This window comes from Chiloscyllium plagiosum, chromosome 10 (assembly GCF_004010195.1).
Source record: "Chiloscyllium plagiosum isolate BGI_BamShark_2017 chromosome 10, ASM401019v2, whole genome shotgun sequence".
NCBI classification, from domain to species: domain Eukaryota; kingdom Metazoa; phylum Chordata; class Chondrichthyes; order Orectolobiformes; family Hemiscylliidae; genus Chiloscyllium; species Chiloscyllium plagiosum.
In genome coordinates this window covers 199,143-216,889 of record NC_057719.1, presented here as the reverse complement: position 1 = coordinate 216,889, position 17,747 = coordinate 199,143, and the positions used below count along the sequence as shown (strand labels likewise).

At 44.2% G+C, this 17,747-nt stretch overlaps 1 protein-coding gene across 1 annotated transcript in view; it reads left to right on the top strand.

Moving 5' to 3' along the window:
* LOC122553321 (cholesterol 24-hydroxylase-like) overlaps window positions 1-15,800 on the top strand; it is a 26,633-nt gene extending 10,833 nt beyond the window's left edge. Inside the window, exons 4-10 of the mRNA XM_043696879.1 lie at window positions 3,075-3,137; window positions 7,023-7,095; window positions 10,342-10,426; window positions 11,230-11,340; window positions 13,190-13,278; window positions 13,708-13,774; window positions 15,476-15,800. Of these exons, the coding sequence (XP_043552814.1) occupies window positions 3,075-3,137; window positions 7,023-7,095; window positions 10,342-10,426; window positions 11,230-11,340; window positions 13,190-13,278; window positions 13,708-13,774; window positions 15,476-15,631 (644 nt within the window). The 3' untranslated portion in view covers window positions 15,632-15,800. The remainder of the gene's footprint in view (window positions 1-3,074; window positions 3,138-7,022; window positions 7,096-10,341; window positions 10,427-11,229; window positions 11,341-13,189; window positions 13,279-13,707; window positions 13,775-15,475) is intronic.
* The last annotated feature ends 1,947 nt before the right edge of the window (window positions 15,801-17,747 follow it).

Below are 17,747 nucleotides of genomic sequence, written 5' to 3'. Positions count from 1 at the left end.
AATATCAGGAAAGTTAAAGTCTCCCATAACAACCACCCTATTACTTTCACTCTTCTCTTGAATCATCCTCACAATCGTTTCTTCTACGTTTCTAGGACTATTAGGAGGCCTGTAAAAATCTCCTAACAGGGTGAGCTCACCTTTCCTATTCCTAACCTCAGCCCAAACTACCTCAGATGGCGAGTCGTCTTCCATCGTCCTTTCCACAGCTGTAATACTATCTTTGACAAGCAATGCCACACTACCCCCTCTTTTACCCCCACCTCTGACCCTACTAAAACATTTAAACCCTGGAACCTGCAACAGCCATTCCTGTCCCTGTTCTACCCATGTCTCCGTAATAGCCACAACATCGAAGTCCCAGGTACCAACCCACTCTGCAAGTTCACCTACCTTATTTCGTATACTTCTTGCATTGAAATATACACACTTCATGCAACTTTCCTGTTTACAGGCACCCTCATCTGAGATTGATGCCTTGTTCCTAACCTCCCTACACTCCAGGTCCTGCACCCTAAAGCTACAGTCTGGGTTCCCATGCCCCTGCAGAGTTTGTTCTTTCTTGGGATGTTGGTGTTGCTGGTTAAACCAGTATTTCTTACCCATTTCTAATTGCCCTGAGAAGGTGGTAGTGAGCTGCTTTCTTGAACTGCTGCATTCCTTGGGGTGTTATGACTCTGTTAGGAACAGAGTTCCAGGATTTTGACCCAGTGAGAATGAAAGAACAGCGATATAGTTAAAATGTCTGTCAAAGGGAAAAATGCTAGAAGTTATCATTGAGAACAAGGCCCTTTAGATAAGTTTGAATTAATCTGGGAGTGCCTGAGAAAGAAATGTTTAACTTTTATTGGCATTCTTTGAAGAAGCAACTTGTAGATACAGGGGGATCCAGTGAATATATTGTATTTCCAGAAAGCATTTGATAAAGCACATGAAAGGCAATTACAGAAAATAAAAGTATTGGAAATAACACACTGGCATGGATAGAAGATTGGCTTGCTGACAGGAAGCAGAGAGTAGGAATAAATGGATGTTTTTCAGGCTGGTAGGATGTCACAATTGTGTATCACAGGGGTCAGTGCTGGGGCCACAACTCTTTACAAGTTAGAACTTGTGATGAAGAGATCGAAGGTGTGGTAGTTAGGTTTGCTGATGACACAAAGATAGGTAAGCAAGTTAGTTGTGAAGCAGGAATAAGGAGCCTATAAAGGAATATAGATTGGTTAAGTGAATGGGCAAATATCTGACAAGTGGAGTACAATGTGGAAAAGTGTGACGTGTCCATATTGGCAGAAAGGATGGAAAAAGAAGCATATTATCTAAATGGTGAGAGGTCACAGAGCTCTGAGATGCAGAGAAATCTGAGAAATTCTGTGCATGAATCACTGCAAGTAATCAGGGAAACTAATAGAATGGTCTAGTTTATTGTGAGGGGAATTGACTGCAAGAGTTGGGAGGTTATCCTTCAGTTATGCAGAGCACTGATGAGACTACAGTACTGGTCAGCATACTTACATAGAACATATCAAACATAGGACGATCCAGCGCAGTACAGGTCCTTCGGCCCTCGATGTTGCGTCGACCTGTGATATCAACGAGGGATGTTAATGCATTGTTTCAAAGATGCTGTCGAACGAGTCTTGGTGAATTGTGACAGTGTACCTTGTAGCTAGCTCCTCTCACCATGTTTCAGTGGTGGAAGTAGTGAATATTTATTAACAGACCGTATGTGTGCTTCATCTGGTGTTTATGTTATCTATACAGAATTTAAGAAAGTTTTTGACATAGTGACATATTAAAAAGCTGGTAAACAAAGTTTGGGCCTATGCGCTGATGTTGTGGACTAGGTCAGACCACGTAAAACAATCTTAAGCAGGCAGCCCCAGACTATAGCTTTGCAATTTGTTTCGGTCAGTATACAGTGAAAATCACCCGGAGTAATTTAGCAAGGTTGACTACCAGGTTCTAAAACAGACAAAAATTTATTCACATAATTGCATAATGAAACACAAAGAACAGAATAAAGAATCCTTACAGAACTCAGTCTATCCAAACTAGACGTAATTATGCTGTTCCACATACAGTATACACAACAGTTCCAATAAGCAAACTCCCTTAAAATACAGTTTAAAAAAGGAACAGATGCTTATAGGTTGAAGTTAGAAGGGCAGAAAGTGAGAAAGAGAGAGAGAGGGAGAGAGAGAGGGAGAAAGAGAGGGACAGCATGTTTTCACACAGCTTACTGTTGAACTCCCTAACTAGCTCTGGACTGACCATGCCCCTTTCATTGTACAGGTCACTTCTAAAACATGATCACTTTAGCCTGAAGTCTCATCTGTTTACATATAAACAAAAAGGCCTCTTAATATCCTTTAATCTCTGTACCAAATCAGTCTAATTGGCACCGGGAGCAGGTTTATTACCCCTCTGAAAAAAACCAAGGACATAGTATCCTTGAAAAAAGGAACAGCTTTTACAAAAAAGGGACCAGCTTTGTGACACTGAGAAGATTGGGTTAAAAAAATGCTTAAGGACAGCAAACAGTGAGTATCTTTTTATTCTATTGTAAGATGTGGACATCGCTGGCTGGGTCACCATTTATTATCCTATCCCTAGTTGCCCCTTGAGAGGGTGGGGGTGAGCTGCCTCCTTGACCCACTGCGGTCCACATGCTGTAGGTTGACCCACAATGGGAGGGAATGGCTGTTAATCACACAGGGGGTAGTGAACATGTGGAATTCTGTACCACAGACGACTATGGAGGCCAGATCACTGCATATAAAGCAGAAAGAGAATGACTTTCTTTTTTAATTTTAAAGATACCGGGGTATCGGGAGATAGTGGGTAGATAGCGTTAAGATAGATGATCAGCTGAGAATTTTGAATGGCTGGATGATTTGCTCCTACTGTGATTTTCTGTTTCTGTGATTGTTTTTCAGAGAGGGTGAAGGTAGACAGTGATGTTCCTCTAGGATTAGTGCTGGAATCCTTGCTTAATATGACGTGGATGTTGGAACAGAGTAAAACCACAAGCAAGTTCATTTCTCTCACTCTGCTGTAAACGTCTTTTACAGAACAAGAAGGGGAATATGACGATGGCCTGATGCTGGACAACTTCATTACTTTCTTCATTGCAGGTCAGTTAGAGTACTCACTCCTCCTCTCCATTGTCAGAGTCCCTGTTCCCTGACAGCAGACTGCGTCATGGGGCTCTAGGATAATAAACAAATGTGGTCTGTACTGACAAAAGATAGGTTCTCGCTTTGGGTTAATTCCCAATGAAGTACAAACAGTTATAATTCACCAGGGATGTAACAAAGACACAGAAAGAGGCCATTCTGCCCACCATGCCTCTGCCAGCTATCCAATTAGTCCCTCCGATCCCCAAGACACTGTAACATACCCCTTTTCAAATATTTATCCAATTTCATTTCCAAAGTTACGACTAAATTTCCTTCTATGATCATTTTATACATAACATCATGAGATTAGATAGATTCCCTACAGTGTGGAAACAGGCCCTTCAGCCCAACAAGTCCATACCAACCCTCTCAAGAGTAATCCACCCAGACCCATTCTCCGTATGGGCAATTTAGCGTGACCAATTCACCTTACCTGTGTATCTTTGGATTGTAGGAAGAAACCAGAGCACCCGGAGGAAACCCACGCAGACACTGGGAGAATGTGCAAACTCCACACAGTCGGTTACCCAAGGCAGGAGTCAAAACTGGGTCCCTGGTGTTGTGAGGCAGTAGTGCTAACCACTGAGCCACCTTGCCTTCCGCATTTCAAAAAACCCTCACAGCATTGTACAGTCATACAGTACGGGGGGGGGGGGGCTTTTGGCCCATCAAGTCTGTACTGCCAAACATACATTCCTACCTACACTAGTACCACTTTCCCGCAATAGGCCTTGAGTGTTATGACACTTCAGAGCTCACCCAAGTACTGTTTAAAAAATTGTGACGTTTCTACCTCAACTCCTCTTCCAGCAGCAGCCTCCAGATCCCTACCATTCTCTCTCTCTCTCTTCTGGGAGTGAAAAGGATCTTTCCTCAAAACCCCTCTAAACCTCCTGCCCTCCACTTTAAAATGATGCCCCCTTGTTATTTACGCTTCACCTGAGGGGAACAGCTGCTTTCCACCCACCCTGTCTATGCCCTTCATAACCTTACACACCTCCATCATGTCCCCTTCTGCTGTCTCTGCTCCAATGAAAACAATCTGAGTTTATCCAGCCTCCCTTCATCGCTAAACTGCTCCATCCCAGGCACCATCCTGGTGAATCCCCTCTGCTCCCCCTCCAGTGTAATCCCATCCTTCCTATAGTGTGGGGACTAGAACTACCCACAGTGCTCCAGCTGTGGCCTCACCAAAGACCTGTACATCTCCAGCATCACCTCCTTGCTTTTACAACCTATGCCTTGACTGATAAAGGCTAGTATCCCATACACCTTCTTAACTATCGTATTATTGTATCCTGCCACCTTCAGGGATCTGAGGACAAGCTCCCCAAGATCCCAGTGTCCCTCTGAGATTCCCAGTGTCCTGTCCTTCATTGAATGCTCCGTGGTCTTGTTGCTTCTTCCAAAATGAATCACCTCACAGTGATCAGGGTTAAACTCCATCTGCCACTGATGTGCCCATCTGACCAATCCGTTTATATCCTCCTGTAACCTAACACCTTCCTGCTCCCTGTCAGCCACTCAGCTAATCTTTGTGACAGCTACAAATTTACTTATCATCGCCCCCTCCCGCCCAACAATCATATCTCCATCATTTATGAATGTCACAAACAATAAGGGACCCAGCACTGATCCATGTGGGACACCCACTGCACACCGCACTCCAGTCACACAAACAGCTTTTACAAACACCCTCTGTCAGTTGTCACAAAGGCAATGTGGAATCCAATTTGCCAAGTTACCTTGGACTCCATAAGCGTTTACCTTCTGCATCAGTTCCTATGTAGCACCTTTTCAAAAGCCTTACTGAAATCCAAATACTCCTTATGTATGTGTCAGCTTGAGATAGGAAGGTTCTTGACCAGTAAGGGAATAAAGTATCACAGGGAAGTGGACATATGGAATGTTGCCTATTGAATGGCAGATCAGGCTTGAGAGGCCGAATGGCCTACTATTGTTCCTATTTCTTATGGTCTTATATCAACAGCCCACCCTCATCCAAACACTTGGTGTCTTCCTTAAAAAGTTCCACCAGATTTGTTAGGCATGGCCTCCCCCTGACAAACCCAGGCTGACTCTGCCTGACCAAACATGGCCTCTCTCAATGGAGATTAAATTTCTCCTTCACCACTTTTTCCAATAGTTCTCCTACCACAGATGTGAGACTTACTGGTCTATAATTCCCCAGTCTATCTCTACCGCGCCTTCTTATGAAGTAGAACTATTTTAGCTCTCCTCCAGTCCTCTTGCACCTCCCCTGTGGCCAGAGACAATTTAAATATTTGGGTCAGGGTCCCTGTAAGCCTGGGATACAACTCATCCAGACTTAGGGATTTTCCCACTTTTAAATTCACCAAAACCTCCAAAACTTCCTTGCTTCTCATATCAGGGTGGCACAGTGGTTAGCACTGCTGCCTTACCAGCCTCTGACAACTGTATGTGTGGAGTTTGCACATGCTCCCTGTGTCTGTGTGAGTGTCTGCTCTGGTTTCCCCTACACAGTCCAAAGATGTGCAGGTTGGGGCGGATTGGCCATGCTAAATTGCCCATAGCATCCAGGGATATGAAGGCTAGGGAGGCTACCATGGGAAACGCAGGGTTACAGGAATAGGGTGAGGGGTTGGGTCTGTGCGGGTTGCTCTTTGAAGGATTGGTGTGGACGTGATGGGCCGAATGCCCTCTATCCACACTTTAGGGATTCTACGATCAATCTGCTCAAGAACAATGCAGTTCATTTTCTCAAATTCTGTACTACATTCCTGTTCTCCCAAGTAAAGACAGATGTGAAGTACTTATTTAACACTTTATCAATATCTTCCAGCTTCATGCCCCATTCTAACTGTCCTACACTTTATGTAGTTATTTTCCTCCCCTCTCCTTGATTTATTTGTAGAATATCTTGGGATTCTCCCTAATCTTGCTCCCCAGTGTTTTCTTATTCCCCCCTCCCTATCTTTGCTCTCCTAATTAGGAAAGATTCTCCCCCTCTCTGGCACTTCCTATACTCTGGGGCCTCTGTTACTTTGCTGCCTTTGTAATTGTTATATGTCCCTCTTTTCCTTTTAATTCTGAATATTCTTGGACATCCAGGGTTCTCTGGGACAAAAATTGGAAGTAGTTGGCAGTATGTGTGGAGAGAAATCAGAGTTAATGTTTTGGGTTGAGTGACCCTTCCTCAGAACTCCAGGGTTCTCTGGGCTTGTTACTCCAACTTTCACCCTAAAGAGAACAGATTGGTCCTGTAATCCCCCCAGTATCCCTTCGAATTCCCTCCACTGTAAAGCCCTCCTTCAAGTCACAAGGACATCGAGGATGGATTGGGAGCCAAAGCAGACCATTCAGCCTTCCTGAGCCAAATTCATCAATCAATAACATCAAGCCTGCCTGTGACCTCAGCTCCTCTCTCCCACCTGGCCCTGGAACTCTCATCTTCCTTGAGGATGAAAAATCCATCTGACTCAGCCTCGAATCTATTCAATGGCCCAATGTCAACTGCACTTTACAGCAGGAACTTCCAAGCACTAACAATTCCCTGGATCCAAACTGCCAGCTTGGTTCTTTGCCAATTATTTAACTCGGACTCTCTTGCAAGTGGAGATAGTGTTTCCTTGTTGACTCTACCAAAATCTTTTCTGATTTTGAAAACTTTTTGTTAAATCTCGTTTTAACCTTCTCTACTCTAAGGAAAACAATTGCCGCTTTTCCAATCTCTCGAGGTTACTGAAGTCCCTCGTCCCTGGTAGGATTTTAGTCAATCTCTTCTGCCCCTGTGCAAAGCCTTCCCATATTTGGTTCCCGGAGCAGCGTTCCAGTTGACGAGTGTTTTGTTCCTCACAGGTCAAGAGACAACAGCCAATCTGATTGCTTTTGTCATCATGGAGTTGACACGGCAACCTGAAATAAGAAAAAAGTAAGGACAGTGGGTGAGTGGATTGGGGAGTTGGGGCAGAGACTTGGGGCGGGGGGAGTGAAAGGAACTGAACGTCAAGTAAGTGTATCTGGAAATTTTTCACAGTCAAAATTCTAATTGGTACATCTTTTACAATGTCAATTTGAGAGTAAAGGTCAGAATTTGACTTCAAATTAAGAGGCTTTGTGTAAGTTAAAAGAGCCCAGTAGTGATAGTTATCGATCAGTGGCTTGAAATCCCTTGCCTGAAGAAGAGTTAGGAGATAGTGATCATTGTAAGATTCAGGATGATGATGGAGAATGACAATGGGCAACCCACAGTAACAAACATCAATTGGCGTCGGGCTGACCTCACTAGGGCAAGAGCAGAGCTGGGCAGGATAGACTGGAATGAAAGGCGAGCAGGAGAAACTGTAACCAAGCAATTGACTACCCTCATAACAGCTCGAGCAAATCTCCCTGCCAGTATATTAGTCCCCTTCTGATTCAGGTGCAATCCGTCCTTCTTGTACAGGTCACTTCTACCCAGAAGAGATTCCAAAGATCCAAAAATGTGAATCCTTCTCTCATACACCAGCTCCTCAGCCCAAGCATTCATCTGCTCTATCCTCCTATTCCTGCCCTCACTCGCTCAAAGCACCAGGAGTAATCCAGTTTTAACTACTCGTGAGGACCTCCTTTTTAAATTCCTGCCTAACACTCTTTACTCTCCCTTCAGAATCTCAACCTTTTCCCTTCCTATGTCATTGGTTCCAATGTGGACAATGACCTCCTGCTGGCCCCTCTCCCCCTTGAGAACATGCTGCACCCTCTCTGAGACATCCTTGATCCTGGCACCAGGGAAGCAACACACCATTCTGATTTTTCACTGCTGGCCACAGAAACGTCTGTCTGTGCTTCAGACTAGAGAGTCCCTGAACACAGTCGATCATTGGAACCTGACGTACCCCTCACTGCATTACAGCCAGTCTCAATACCAGAAACTTGGCTGTTCGTGCTACATTCCCCTGAGAATCCATCACCCCCTACATTTTCCAGAACAGCATACTTCTTTGAAAAGGGGATAGCCACAGAAGACTCCTGCTTTACCTGCCTACCTCTCTTACCTTTCCTGGAGTTAACCCATCTATGTGACTGTATCTGTGACTTTCCCCCCTTCCTATAACTGCCATCCATCATGCCCCCTTGCTCTTGTAAATTCCTCATTGCCTCCAACTGTTGCTCCAATTGTTCCATTTGATCTGATAGGATTCGCAACCAACGGCATTTATTGCAGATATAATCCTCAGTAACACATAAACTCTCCCTAAACTGCCACATCTGACATGAAGAGCATCTCCCTACTTAAGGGCCATTTTTGCTTCTTTCAATCTACAGACCCAGAAAATAGCACCGTCTTATTCCTGTACAAAACACTGCCCCAGTCTAACTTAATACTTATGACTTATATTTTCAAGTTTAATCAAGAGACATATCTCAATAAAATATATAATCAAGAAAGAACCCAATCTATCCACTACTGCAGACTTACAGCAAGGCCCCAAGGCTGCACTTAAAACTATTTACATATCTGTCTCTGTGCTGTGACTTCTCCCAAACAGGTACCTCCAGGATCAGTTGTGGATTTCACTGTTTGTTCATTTTCCCAGAAGCACTCCAATGTCCAGCAATACATGAATTCAAACAGCAAAGGCAGTAACTGCACAGGATCACAATGGCAAATGTGATTTAATACAGATAAATGTGAGGTGATGCAATTTCGTCAAAGAATGTTGGTGGACAATGTAAAATAGAGGATATAACACTAAGGAAGGTTCAGGACCAGAGGGAGCTGGGTGTGTAGATGCACACATCATTGGAGGTGGCAGGACAAGGGAGAGAGCAGTTATAAAAGCATGCAGTATCCTTAGCTTTATTAATAGGAGTATACGGAGAAGGGAAAGGAGATGGTGGTGAGCTTGTACAAGACTCTTGCTAGGCTCCATTTAGACTTCAGTATTGTGTAGATTTGTAGGCACCACATTATTGAAAAGATGTAAACACATTGGAGGTGAAAAAGAGGTTTACAAGAATGATTCTAAGAATGAAAACCTTCATAGCTTGGAGAAGTTGGGAATGTTTTTGCGCAGAGGAGAAGGCTAAGAGGAGATCTATCAACATTTTCAAAATGATGAACAATCTGGATAGAATGGATAATGGAAACTGATCCCACTTTTAAAAGGATAAAGAATGAGAGGGCACAGATTTAAAGTGATTTGCAAAAGAAGCAACACAGTGTGAGAAATAATTTTTTCCACAAAATGATGGCTCAGTTCTGGAATGTACTCTATGGAAATGTGGAAGCAGGTACAATTGAAGCATTGAAGAGAGCACTGCATGATTATTTAACAAGAAACAATGTGCAAGGATATGGGGACAAGACAGGAAAATTGCAATGCCAGCTTGCCGATGCAAACAGCTCGTGCAGAGATGATGGGCCAAATGACCCCCTTTGTGATTCTGGTAGAAAGCTAGGAGTCTCAGTCCCTGCCAGAGGCTTGTACCTATAATCCAGGCTGAAACTCTCAAACAGTCATGTTGGAGCTTGTGTCTTTGCATGAAAGGTTAAACTAAGGCCCTATCTACCTCTCGGGTCATTGACAAAGATTCCCCCTCACAGCCACTATTTTGCAGAAGAACAGAACAATTCTCCCCTGACAAATATTTATCCTTCATTTCTAAACCGACAGCTCTCAAAACCAGATGATCTGATCACAATCCCGTTGCTGTTTGTGGGAGTTTGCTGTGTGAAAATTGGGTGCTGCAATTCCAATATTACAACAGCTTCTAAAATATTTTATTGAGGAGTTACGAAGTTGTGCACACTCTCTGTCTCTTTCATCCTAGATCTTTACCTTTTCTCCTTAGCTACAGTATCTACAATTCCCAAACAATCCTCCATCTTCATACTGACTTACTGCCTCGAATCTCATGCAGACATAGTTGCCACATTCACACGAGTCGTGTGATGAAACGTCCCCTGTGTTTGCTTCAATGAGCTCCAGTCCTCCGCGTTAGTCTCCTTGTTGGAGATTCTGCCACTGTAGGGGAAGATCCACCCTATTTCCCCTCATTTCCTCCACATTAAGATCCTGTCCAGATCACTCCTTAACAACCTCAGCTGCAAGGAAACTATAGTAATGTAAGTTTATTCCCAGGATACTCCTGTGTTCCTGGATAATGCGATCTCTCTCTCTCTCTCCTTCAGGTTGCAAGCAGAAGTGGATGAAGTTGTTGGGTTGAAGAGTGATGTTACTGCTGATGACATTGGCCAATTGCTGTATATGAATCAGGTGCAGCTCTGATTGGTGTGGATGCATTTGCGTGGCACCAAACACATCATGTTATGACACGCATATAACACAAACCATCTCACAGGAACAGGAACAGGAACAGGAACAGGAATAGGAAGGGGGCATTCAGACCCACAGGCGTTACATAATTCAGTTAGATTGGAACTAATCTAAAGCTGAGCTCCATTCACCCACCTTTGCAGGCTCTCCCTTTAGCCAACACTCAATCCAATCCCTGTTCTGAAAATCCAGATTGGGCTGGATGGTTCTCAGCTCAGACGGCATCAGGTTTCCACCAATCGTTGTGTGAAGAATATTTAATGATAAGGTTATAACTTCTTGTCCGGCATTCCTCTCCTTATCCTCAAGACTATGAACAGATCACTCGCAACTTTTTTGTAGTTTATTTTTTCATGAAATCTACACTGTCCCCATCAAACACTCCCTGGACAGGACAGCACAGAGTTACATACAGGGTAAAGCTCTCTCTACATTGTCCCCCATCAAACACTCCCAGGACGGGGACAGCACAGGGTTAGATACAGAGTAAAGCTCCCTCTACACCGTCCCCATCAAACACTCCCAGGACAGGGACAGCACAGGGTTAGATGCAGAGTGAAACTCTAAGCACACCACTCATAAAACATTTTCAAGATGCCTCCTAATTCATTGCATTGATATTCAAATCCTGTGGCACTTGCTGTCTGGTTCCGAACTGTGTCCCTGTCAGGAATGGATTGTGATTGAAAACCTCATTTCAGTTTTCTAACGGTGTGATTGTGGTCATGATCCCTTTCTCACAGGTAATAAAGGAGACTCTGAGGCTGTACCCCCCAGGACCAGGGACCAGTCGCTGGTTGTCACAGGAAATGGTCATTGAAGGAATAAAGGTCCCTGGCGGAGTTTCTGTGATTGTAAGTTGTTGAGTTATATGTTAAAAGGAGTAGCATTTATTCCTGATTATGTTTTGTCGATTAAAGATGAGAATCATAGAGCAGTTATGTTGGTGCCTCAGCAGTGTGTACTAGTTATATGTGAGAGTGATTCACTGAGTCCCCTCCCCATCCCTACAATATTTTTCTCTTCAGATAATTATCCAATCTTCTTTGGAAAGCCTCAGTTGACTGTTTCCCCACAGTATCAGTGTACCCTAAATCCTAGGCAGAAGTAGGTCCTGCAGATGCTGGAGATTAGAGTCAAGATTACTGTGGTGCTGGAAAAGCACAGCATCGGAGGAGCAGGAAAATCGACATTTCTGGCAAAAGCCCTTCATCAGGAAACTGTACCCTGAATCCTAACCAATCACCTCAACTGTTCCTCCTTTACTACTCTCAATCTGCCCCCCCCCCCCCTCAATGGAAACAGTTTCTCTTGAACAACTCTGCCCAGAACTCTGGAGACTTTGAATGTGTTGATTGGATTTCCCCTCAATTTTCTCTTCTCCAAAGAGAATATCTCACTCTCCCCATGTAACTAATGCCCCCAACCAGGCCCATAGATCCCTTCCATAAATGCTGTGTCCAAAATTGGACCCAAAGCTGCAATTGAGGAGCTTGTCTTTTGTGCAGCTTCACCTGAGCTTTCTTGCTTTTGTACTTCATACTTTACTAATAAAGCCATAACATCGCACATGTGCCACTAGATGCATGTTCTCAGTCATCTCAGCTGTTTCAACAATTTATGCACATCCTCACCATGTCCCATCCTGTTCCCATCGCCTCTACAACCCCAGTAACTTCCTTCCTTTTTATTGAGGGATTGTGGGTGGGGGATTAAACGGGTGGGTACTGTTCTTGAATCCATTGGTCTGTGTGTTTAAGCTTTTGTATCTTCTGCCCAATGAAAGAGGTTGGAAGAGATTATAATCGGGGTGGGGAGGGGGGGGGAACTTTGATTATGTTGGCTGCCAGTCCGAGACAGCGAGAAGTGTAGATGGAGTCAAGGCTGGTTTGCGTGATGGTCTGGGCTGTGTTCACATCCTCTGTAGTTTCTTACGGTCCTGGGCAGAGCGTTGGCCGAACCAAGACATGCTGCATCTGTATAGAATGCATTCTATGGTGCATCTGTCAAAGTTGGTAAGAAAGACTGCAGAAAGCTACGGAACGGAGGAATTTGAGTGAACTAGTATATAAATCACAAAACGCTACTGTCCAAGTTCACCAGATAATAGGGAAGGCAAATAGAATGTTGGCCTTTATTTCAAGGGGAATAGAGTATAAAAACTGGGAGATTTTGCTAAAACCACATAAAGAGCTGGTCAGACCACAGCTGTGGTTAGTTCGATTGCCCTTATCTAAGGAGAGATATCCTGGCTTTGGAAGCAGTGCTGAGAAGGTTCATGAGACTGATCCTGCATAAGGAGGGATGTTCTTCTGAGCTGAGTAGGGGGTATTGGTCATTGGAGAATGAGAGGAGACCTTATTGGAATATTCAAGATTTTAAGGGGGATGGTGACAAGGTGGATGATGAGAAGTTGTTTCCCCTTGTGGGAGAGTCTAGAACCAGAGGGCATCACCTCAGAATCATCTCTGTTTCTGAACCCAAAGCAGATTTGGTGAGATGGAAAATGCTTCGTCTTTATCACTGGTGTGTCCAGCGAGGAGCTGGCAAGCACATCTATTGCCTGCCTTCCAGAATGTCTCATTGATTAGATTTAACTAGGAACCACTGTCTGGCACTGTCAAGCTCCAGGATTATCTGAATTAAATTAGTTTGAAACAGCAGTTTTGTCATTCACTTACTAACAGAGGTTTGTTCTTTCAGTTCAACACCTACATCATGGGCCGAATGGCCAAATTCTTTGATGACCCTCTGACCTTTGACCCTGAGCGATTCCATCCGAATGCTCCAAAGTAAGTGTTGCTCTGTTTTTTACGTCACAACAATATGTGCACCTGGAAAATATTTCGTTCAAGAGAAGCCCTGAGAGGAGGAAGTGTCAATAGATATCCCCAAGTCTGTCTTTCCTCAAAACCAGTTGTGAAATTGAATTCCATAAATCTGTCACAAACAAAAATAGAAATTACTGGAAAAGCTCAGTAGGTCTGGCAGCGTCTGTGGAGAGAAATCAGAGTTAATGTTTCAGGTCACGTGACCCTTCCTCAGACGCTGCCAGACCTGCTGAGCTTTTCCAGCAATTCTTATTTTTGTCTCTAATTTACAGTATCTGCGGTTCTTTCGGCTTTTATTCTGAAAACCTATTGTTTGTGTAAAAGCCATTGATGAGACTCAATGTCCAATAGTTATGATGCAACTAACACATGGATTTTGATTGATTCCAGACCCTACTACTGCTATTTCCCGTTCACTTTAGGGCCACGTTCCTGTCTTGGCCAGGTTTTTGCACAGGTAATGTCATTGATATGCTAAGTAACATTAATTGTATGTGGAGTTGGCATTATAATACCATAAGACAGAGGAGCAGAAGTAGACCATTCATCCCATTGAGTCTGTTCTGTCATTCAATGAGGTCATGGCTGATGATATGTTCCAGCCAGTTACCCCCCCATCAGTCTGCTCTAAATCCTCAGTAAAGTGCTGGAAGGGGTCACCAACAGTGCTATCAAGCAGCACCTGCTCAGCTATAACCTGCTCAGTGATGCTCAGTTTGGGTTCCGCCAGGGTCACTCAGCTCCTGACCTCATTACAGCCTTGGTTCAAACCTGGACAATTCCAGAGGGGAGGTGAGAGTGACAGCCCTCGTTATCCAGGCCATATTTGAGCCCTAGCAAAACTGGAATCAATGGGTATCGGGGGCAAACCCTCCGCTGGTTGGAGTCAGACCTGACACATAGGAAGATGGTTGTGGTTGTTGGAGGTCAGTCATCTCAGCTCCAGGACATCTCTGCAGGAGTCCCTCAGGGGAGTGTCCTAGGCCCAGCCATCTTCAGCTGCTTCATCAATGACCTTCCCTCCATCTTAAGGTCAGAAATGGGATGTTCGCCGATGATTGCAAATATTTAGCACCATTTGCGACTCCTCAGATACTGAAGCAGTCCATGTTCAAATGCAGCAAGATGTGGACAATATCCAAGCTTGGGCTGACAAGTGGCAAGTAACATTCACGCTACAGGAATGCCAAGCAATGACCATCTTCAATAAGAGACAATCTAACCACTGCTCCTTGATATTCAATGGTATTACCATCACTGAATCTCCCACTGTCAACATCCTGGAATTCTGTGGCAATTAACTCAGCCAACGGTCTCCCCAAAGCCTGTCCACCATCTACAAGGCACAAGTCAGGAGTGTGATGGATCCTCCCCACTTGCCCTGGATGGGGGCAGCCCCAACAACACTCAAGGAGCTTGCACCATCCAGGACAAAGCAGCCGCTTGATTGGCACCACATCCACAAACACCCACCCCCTCCACCACCGACGCTCAGTAGCAGCAGTGTGCTCCGGTTTCCTCCCACAGTCCAAAGATGTGCAGGTCAGGTGAATTGGCCATGCTAAATTGCCCGTAGTGTTAGGTAAGGGATAAATGTAGGGGAATGGGTATGGGTGGGTTGCGCTTTGGCGGGTCGGTGTGGACTTGTTGGGCCAAAGGGCCTATTTCCACACTGTAACCTAATCTAAAGCAGATACATGGGAACACCACCCCCTGCAAGTTCCCCTCCAAGTCATTCACCATCCTGACTTGGAAATATATCACTGTTTCCTTCAGTGTCACTGAGTAAGAAGTCTTCCCTAACAGTGCCGTGGTGTCTGCAGTGGTTGGAGAAGGCAGCTTACCACCACCTTCTTCAGGACGATTAGGGATAGTAAATTCTGGCCAAGTCAGTGATTCCTGCATCTTCTCAATGAATTCAAAAAAGCTCAGTAACAAGTTGTGTTTTCTATAATATGTATATTATTAATTTGAGACACTGTGGTTATTGAATAATACCCAACAATTGTATATAGAATATAGACAGTGTTATTCCCAGTGTTTTATTTTCAAATATTAAGTGTTTGACAAAATAAAACTGGAGTGTTAGAACTAGCATACACAATGTGTGATTAGCAAATTGGGTCCCTGATATTAAAGTTTGATCCTCTTTATCCAGATGGAAGCAAAGGTGATTTTGTCCAAATTCCTGCAAAGGTTTGACTTCCAACATGCTCCAGGCCACACTTATGAAATTATGGACACAGGAACTCTCCGACCTCGAGATGGTGCAGTGTGCATCTTGACACCGAGATCCGAATCTTCCAAAGGATAATGCAGCCCTTTCTCAGGAGACAACTGGGGGACATAACCAGATTGCTCACCTGCACTAATCAATTCCAATAGACCGCGAGGAAGTTGCAAATGGACTTGTGGTTTGTTGTGTGGAATTATTGAGTCCTGTATCATTTTTACTGATTGAACCATAAACATAAACACAGTGAGCCTTCAGCCCATCATGTCTGCATTATTCCTAGCAAACTATTCATCTGTTCCCACCCTCCTGCCTTTCCCCCATTGCATGGTAAGTTTATTCAAGTATTTCTCCAATTCCTTTGTGCAAGTTCCAACCGAATCTGCTCCCAACACTCTTTCAGATGGCACCTTCCATAGAAGCATAGAAACAAAGAAGTAGGCCATTCAGCCCATCGAACCTGCTCCATTGTTCGATATAATCTGATTGATCATTGAGCTCAATACTCTAATCCCACCCTCCCCTCATATCTCATAATCCCTTTCACCACAAGAGCTATAGCTCCCTCCTTCTTGAAAACACAATATTTTTGCCTCAACCATTTTCTGTGATAGTGAATTCCACAGACTGACCGCTGTCACTTATTCTTAGACTATGACTCCAGGACTCCCCCAGTATTGGGAACATCCTTCTTGCATTCAATCTGTCCAGTCCTGCCTGAATTCTATAGGTTTCTATGAGATTCCTCCTTATTCTAAACTCCAGAAAATACAATCCTAACCAACTTAGTCTCTCCTCAAGCATCAGTCCTGCCATCCCAGGAATCATCTGGTAAACCTTCGCTGCATTCCCTCAGTAGCAAGAACATCCTTCGTCAAATAAGGAGATCAAAACTGCACACAAGACTCCAGGCATGGTCTCTAGACATCCCTGCTCCTGTACTAGAATCCTCTCGCTATAAAGGCCACCATAGAGTTTGCCTTCTTGCCTGCCTGCTGCCTGTACACACTTAGTTTCAGCAAGTAGTGCACAAGGACACCAGGTCTTGTTGAACATTTTCCTTTCTCAATTTGTAACTTTTCAAATAATAAACTGATTTTGCTACCAAATGGATAACCTCACATTTACCCACATGATCACAACTCACCATAGAGTCATAGTCATAGAGATGTACAGCATGGAAACAGACCCTTCGTTCCAACCCATCCATGCCGATCAGATATCCCAACCCAATCTAGTCCCACCTGCCAGCACCCGGCCCCTTCCTCTGGCAACTCATTCCATACACGTACCTCCCTCTGCATGAAAACGTTGCCCCTTAGGTCTCTTTTATATCTTTCCCCTCTCACCCTAAACCCATGTCCTCTAGTTCTGGATTCCCTGACCCCAGGGAAAAGACTTTGCCTATTTACCCTATCCATGCCCCTCATAATTTTGTAAACCTCTTTAAGATAACATATAATCAAGAAAGAACCCACTCTATTCACCACTGCAGATTCTCTGTAGGCCACACTTAAAACAACGATTAACTTATCTGATTCTGTGCTGTGAACTTTGCCCAACAGTTCCTCCAAGATCAGTTGTGAATTTCACTGTTTGTTAATTTTCCCAGATGCACTCCGATGTCCAGCGATACACTAATTCAAACAGCAAAGGCAGTAACTGTGCAAGTTCTCTCTCTCTCTCATGTAAAGAAAGTTTCCTAATCTTCACTCTGGTTATTTTGCCAATGATCCACAACATTCCCTGGTTACTGACAGTCCTACTAGTGGAAACACAGTAAATATTGAAAATTTATGGTTTTGAATAATTCTATCAAATTTCCACACGTGGCCATGACCAACTTACCCTATAATTGTTTTCTGGGAGAGAATGGGTACGAGGCAGCCGATACATGGAAACAGCACCCCCTGCAAGTTCCATCCCTGACTTGGAAATATATTGCTGTTCCTTCAGTGTCACTGGGTCAAAATCCTGGAATATCCTCCTAAGGGCATTGTGGGTCAACCTACAGCACATGGACTGCAGCGGGTCAAGAAGGCAGCTCACCCCCAACTTCTCAAGGGGTCATAAATACTGAGGAGAAAGTAAGGACTGCAGATGCTGGAGATCAGAGCTGAAAATGTGTTGCTGGAAAAGCGCAGCAGGTCAGGCAGCCTCCAAGGAGCAGGAGAATCGACGTTTCGGGCATAAGCCC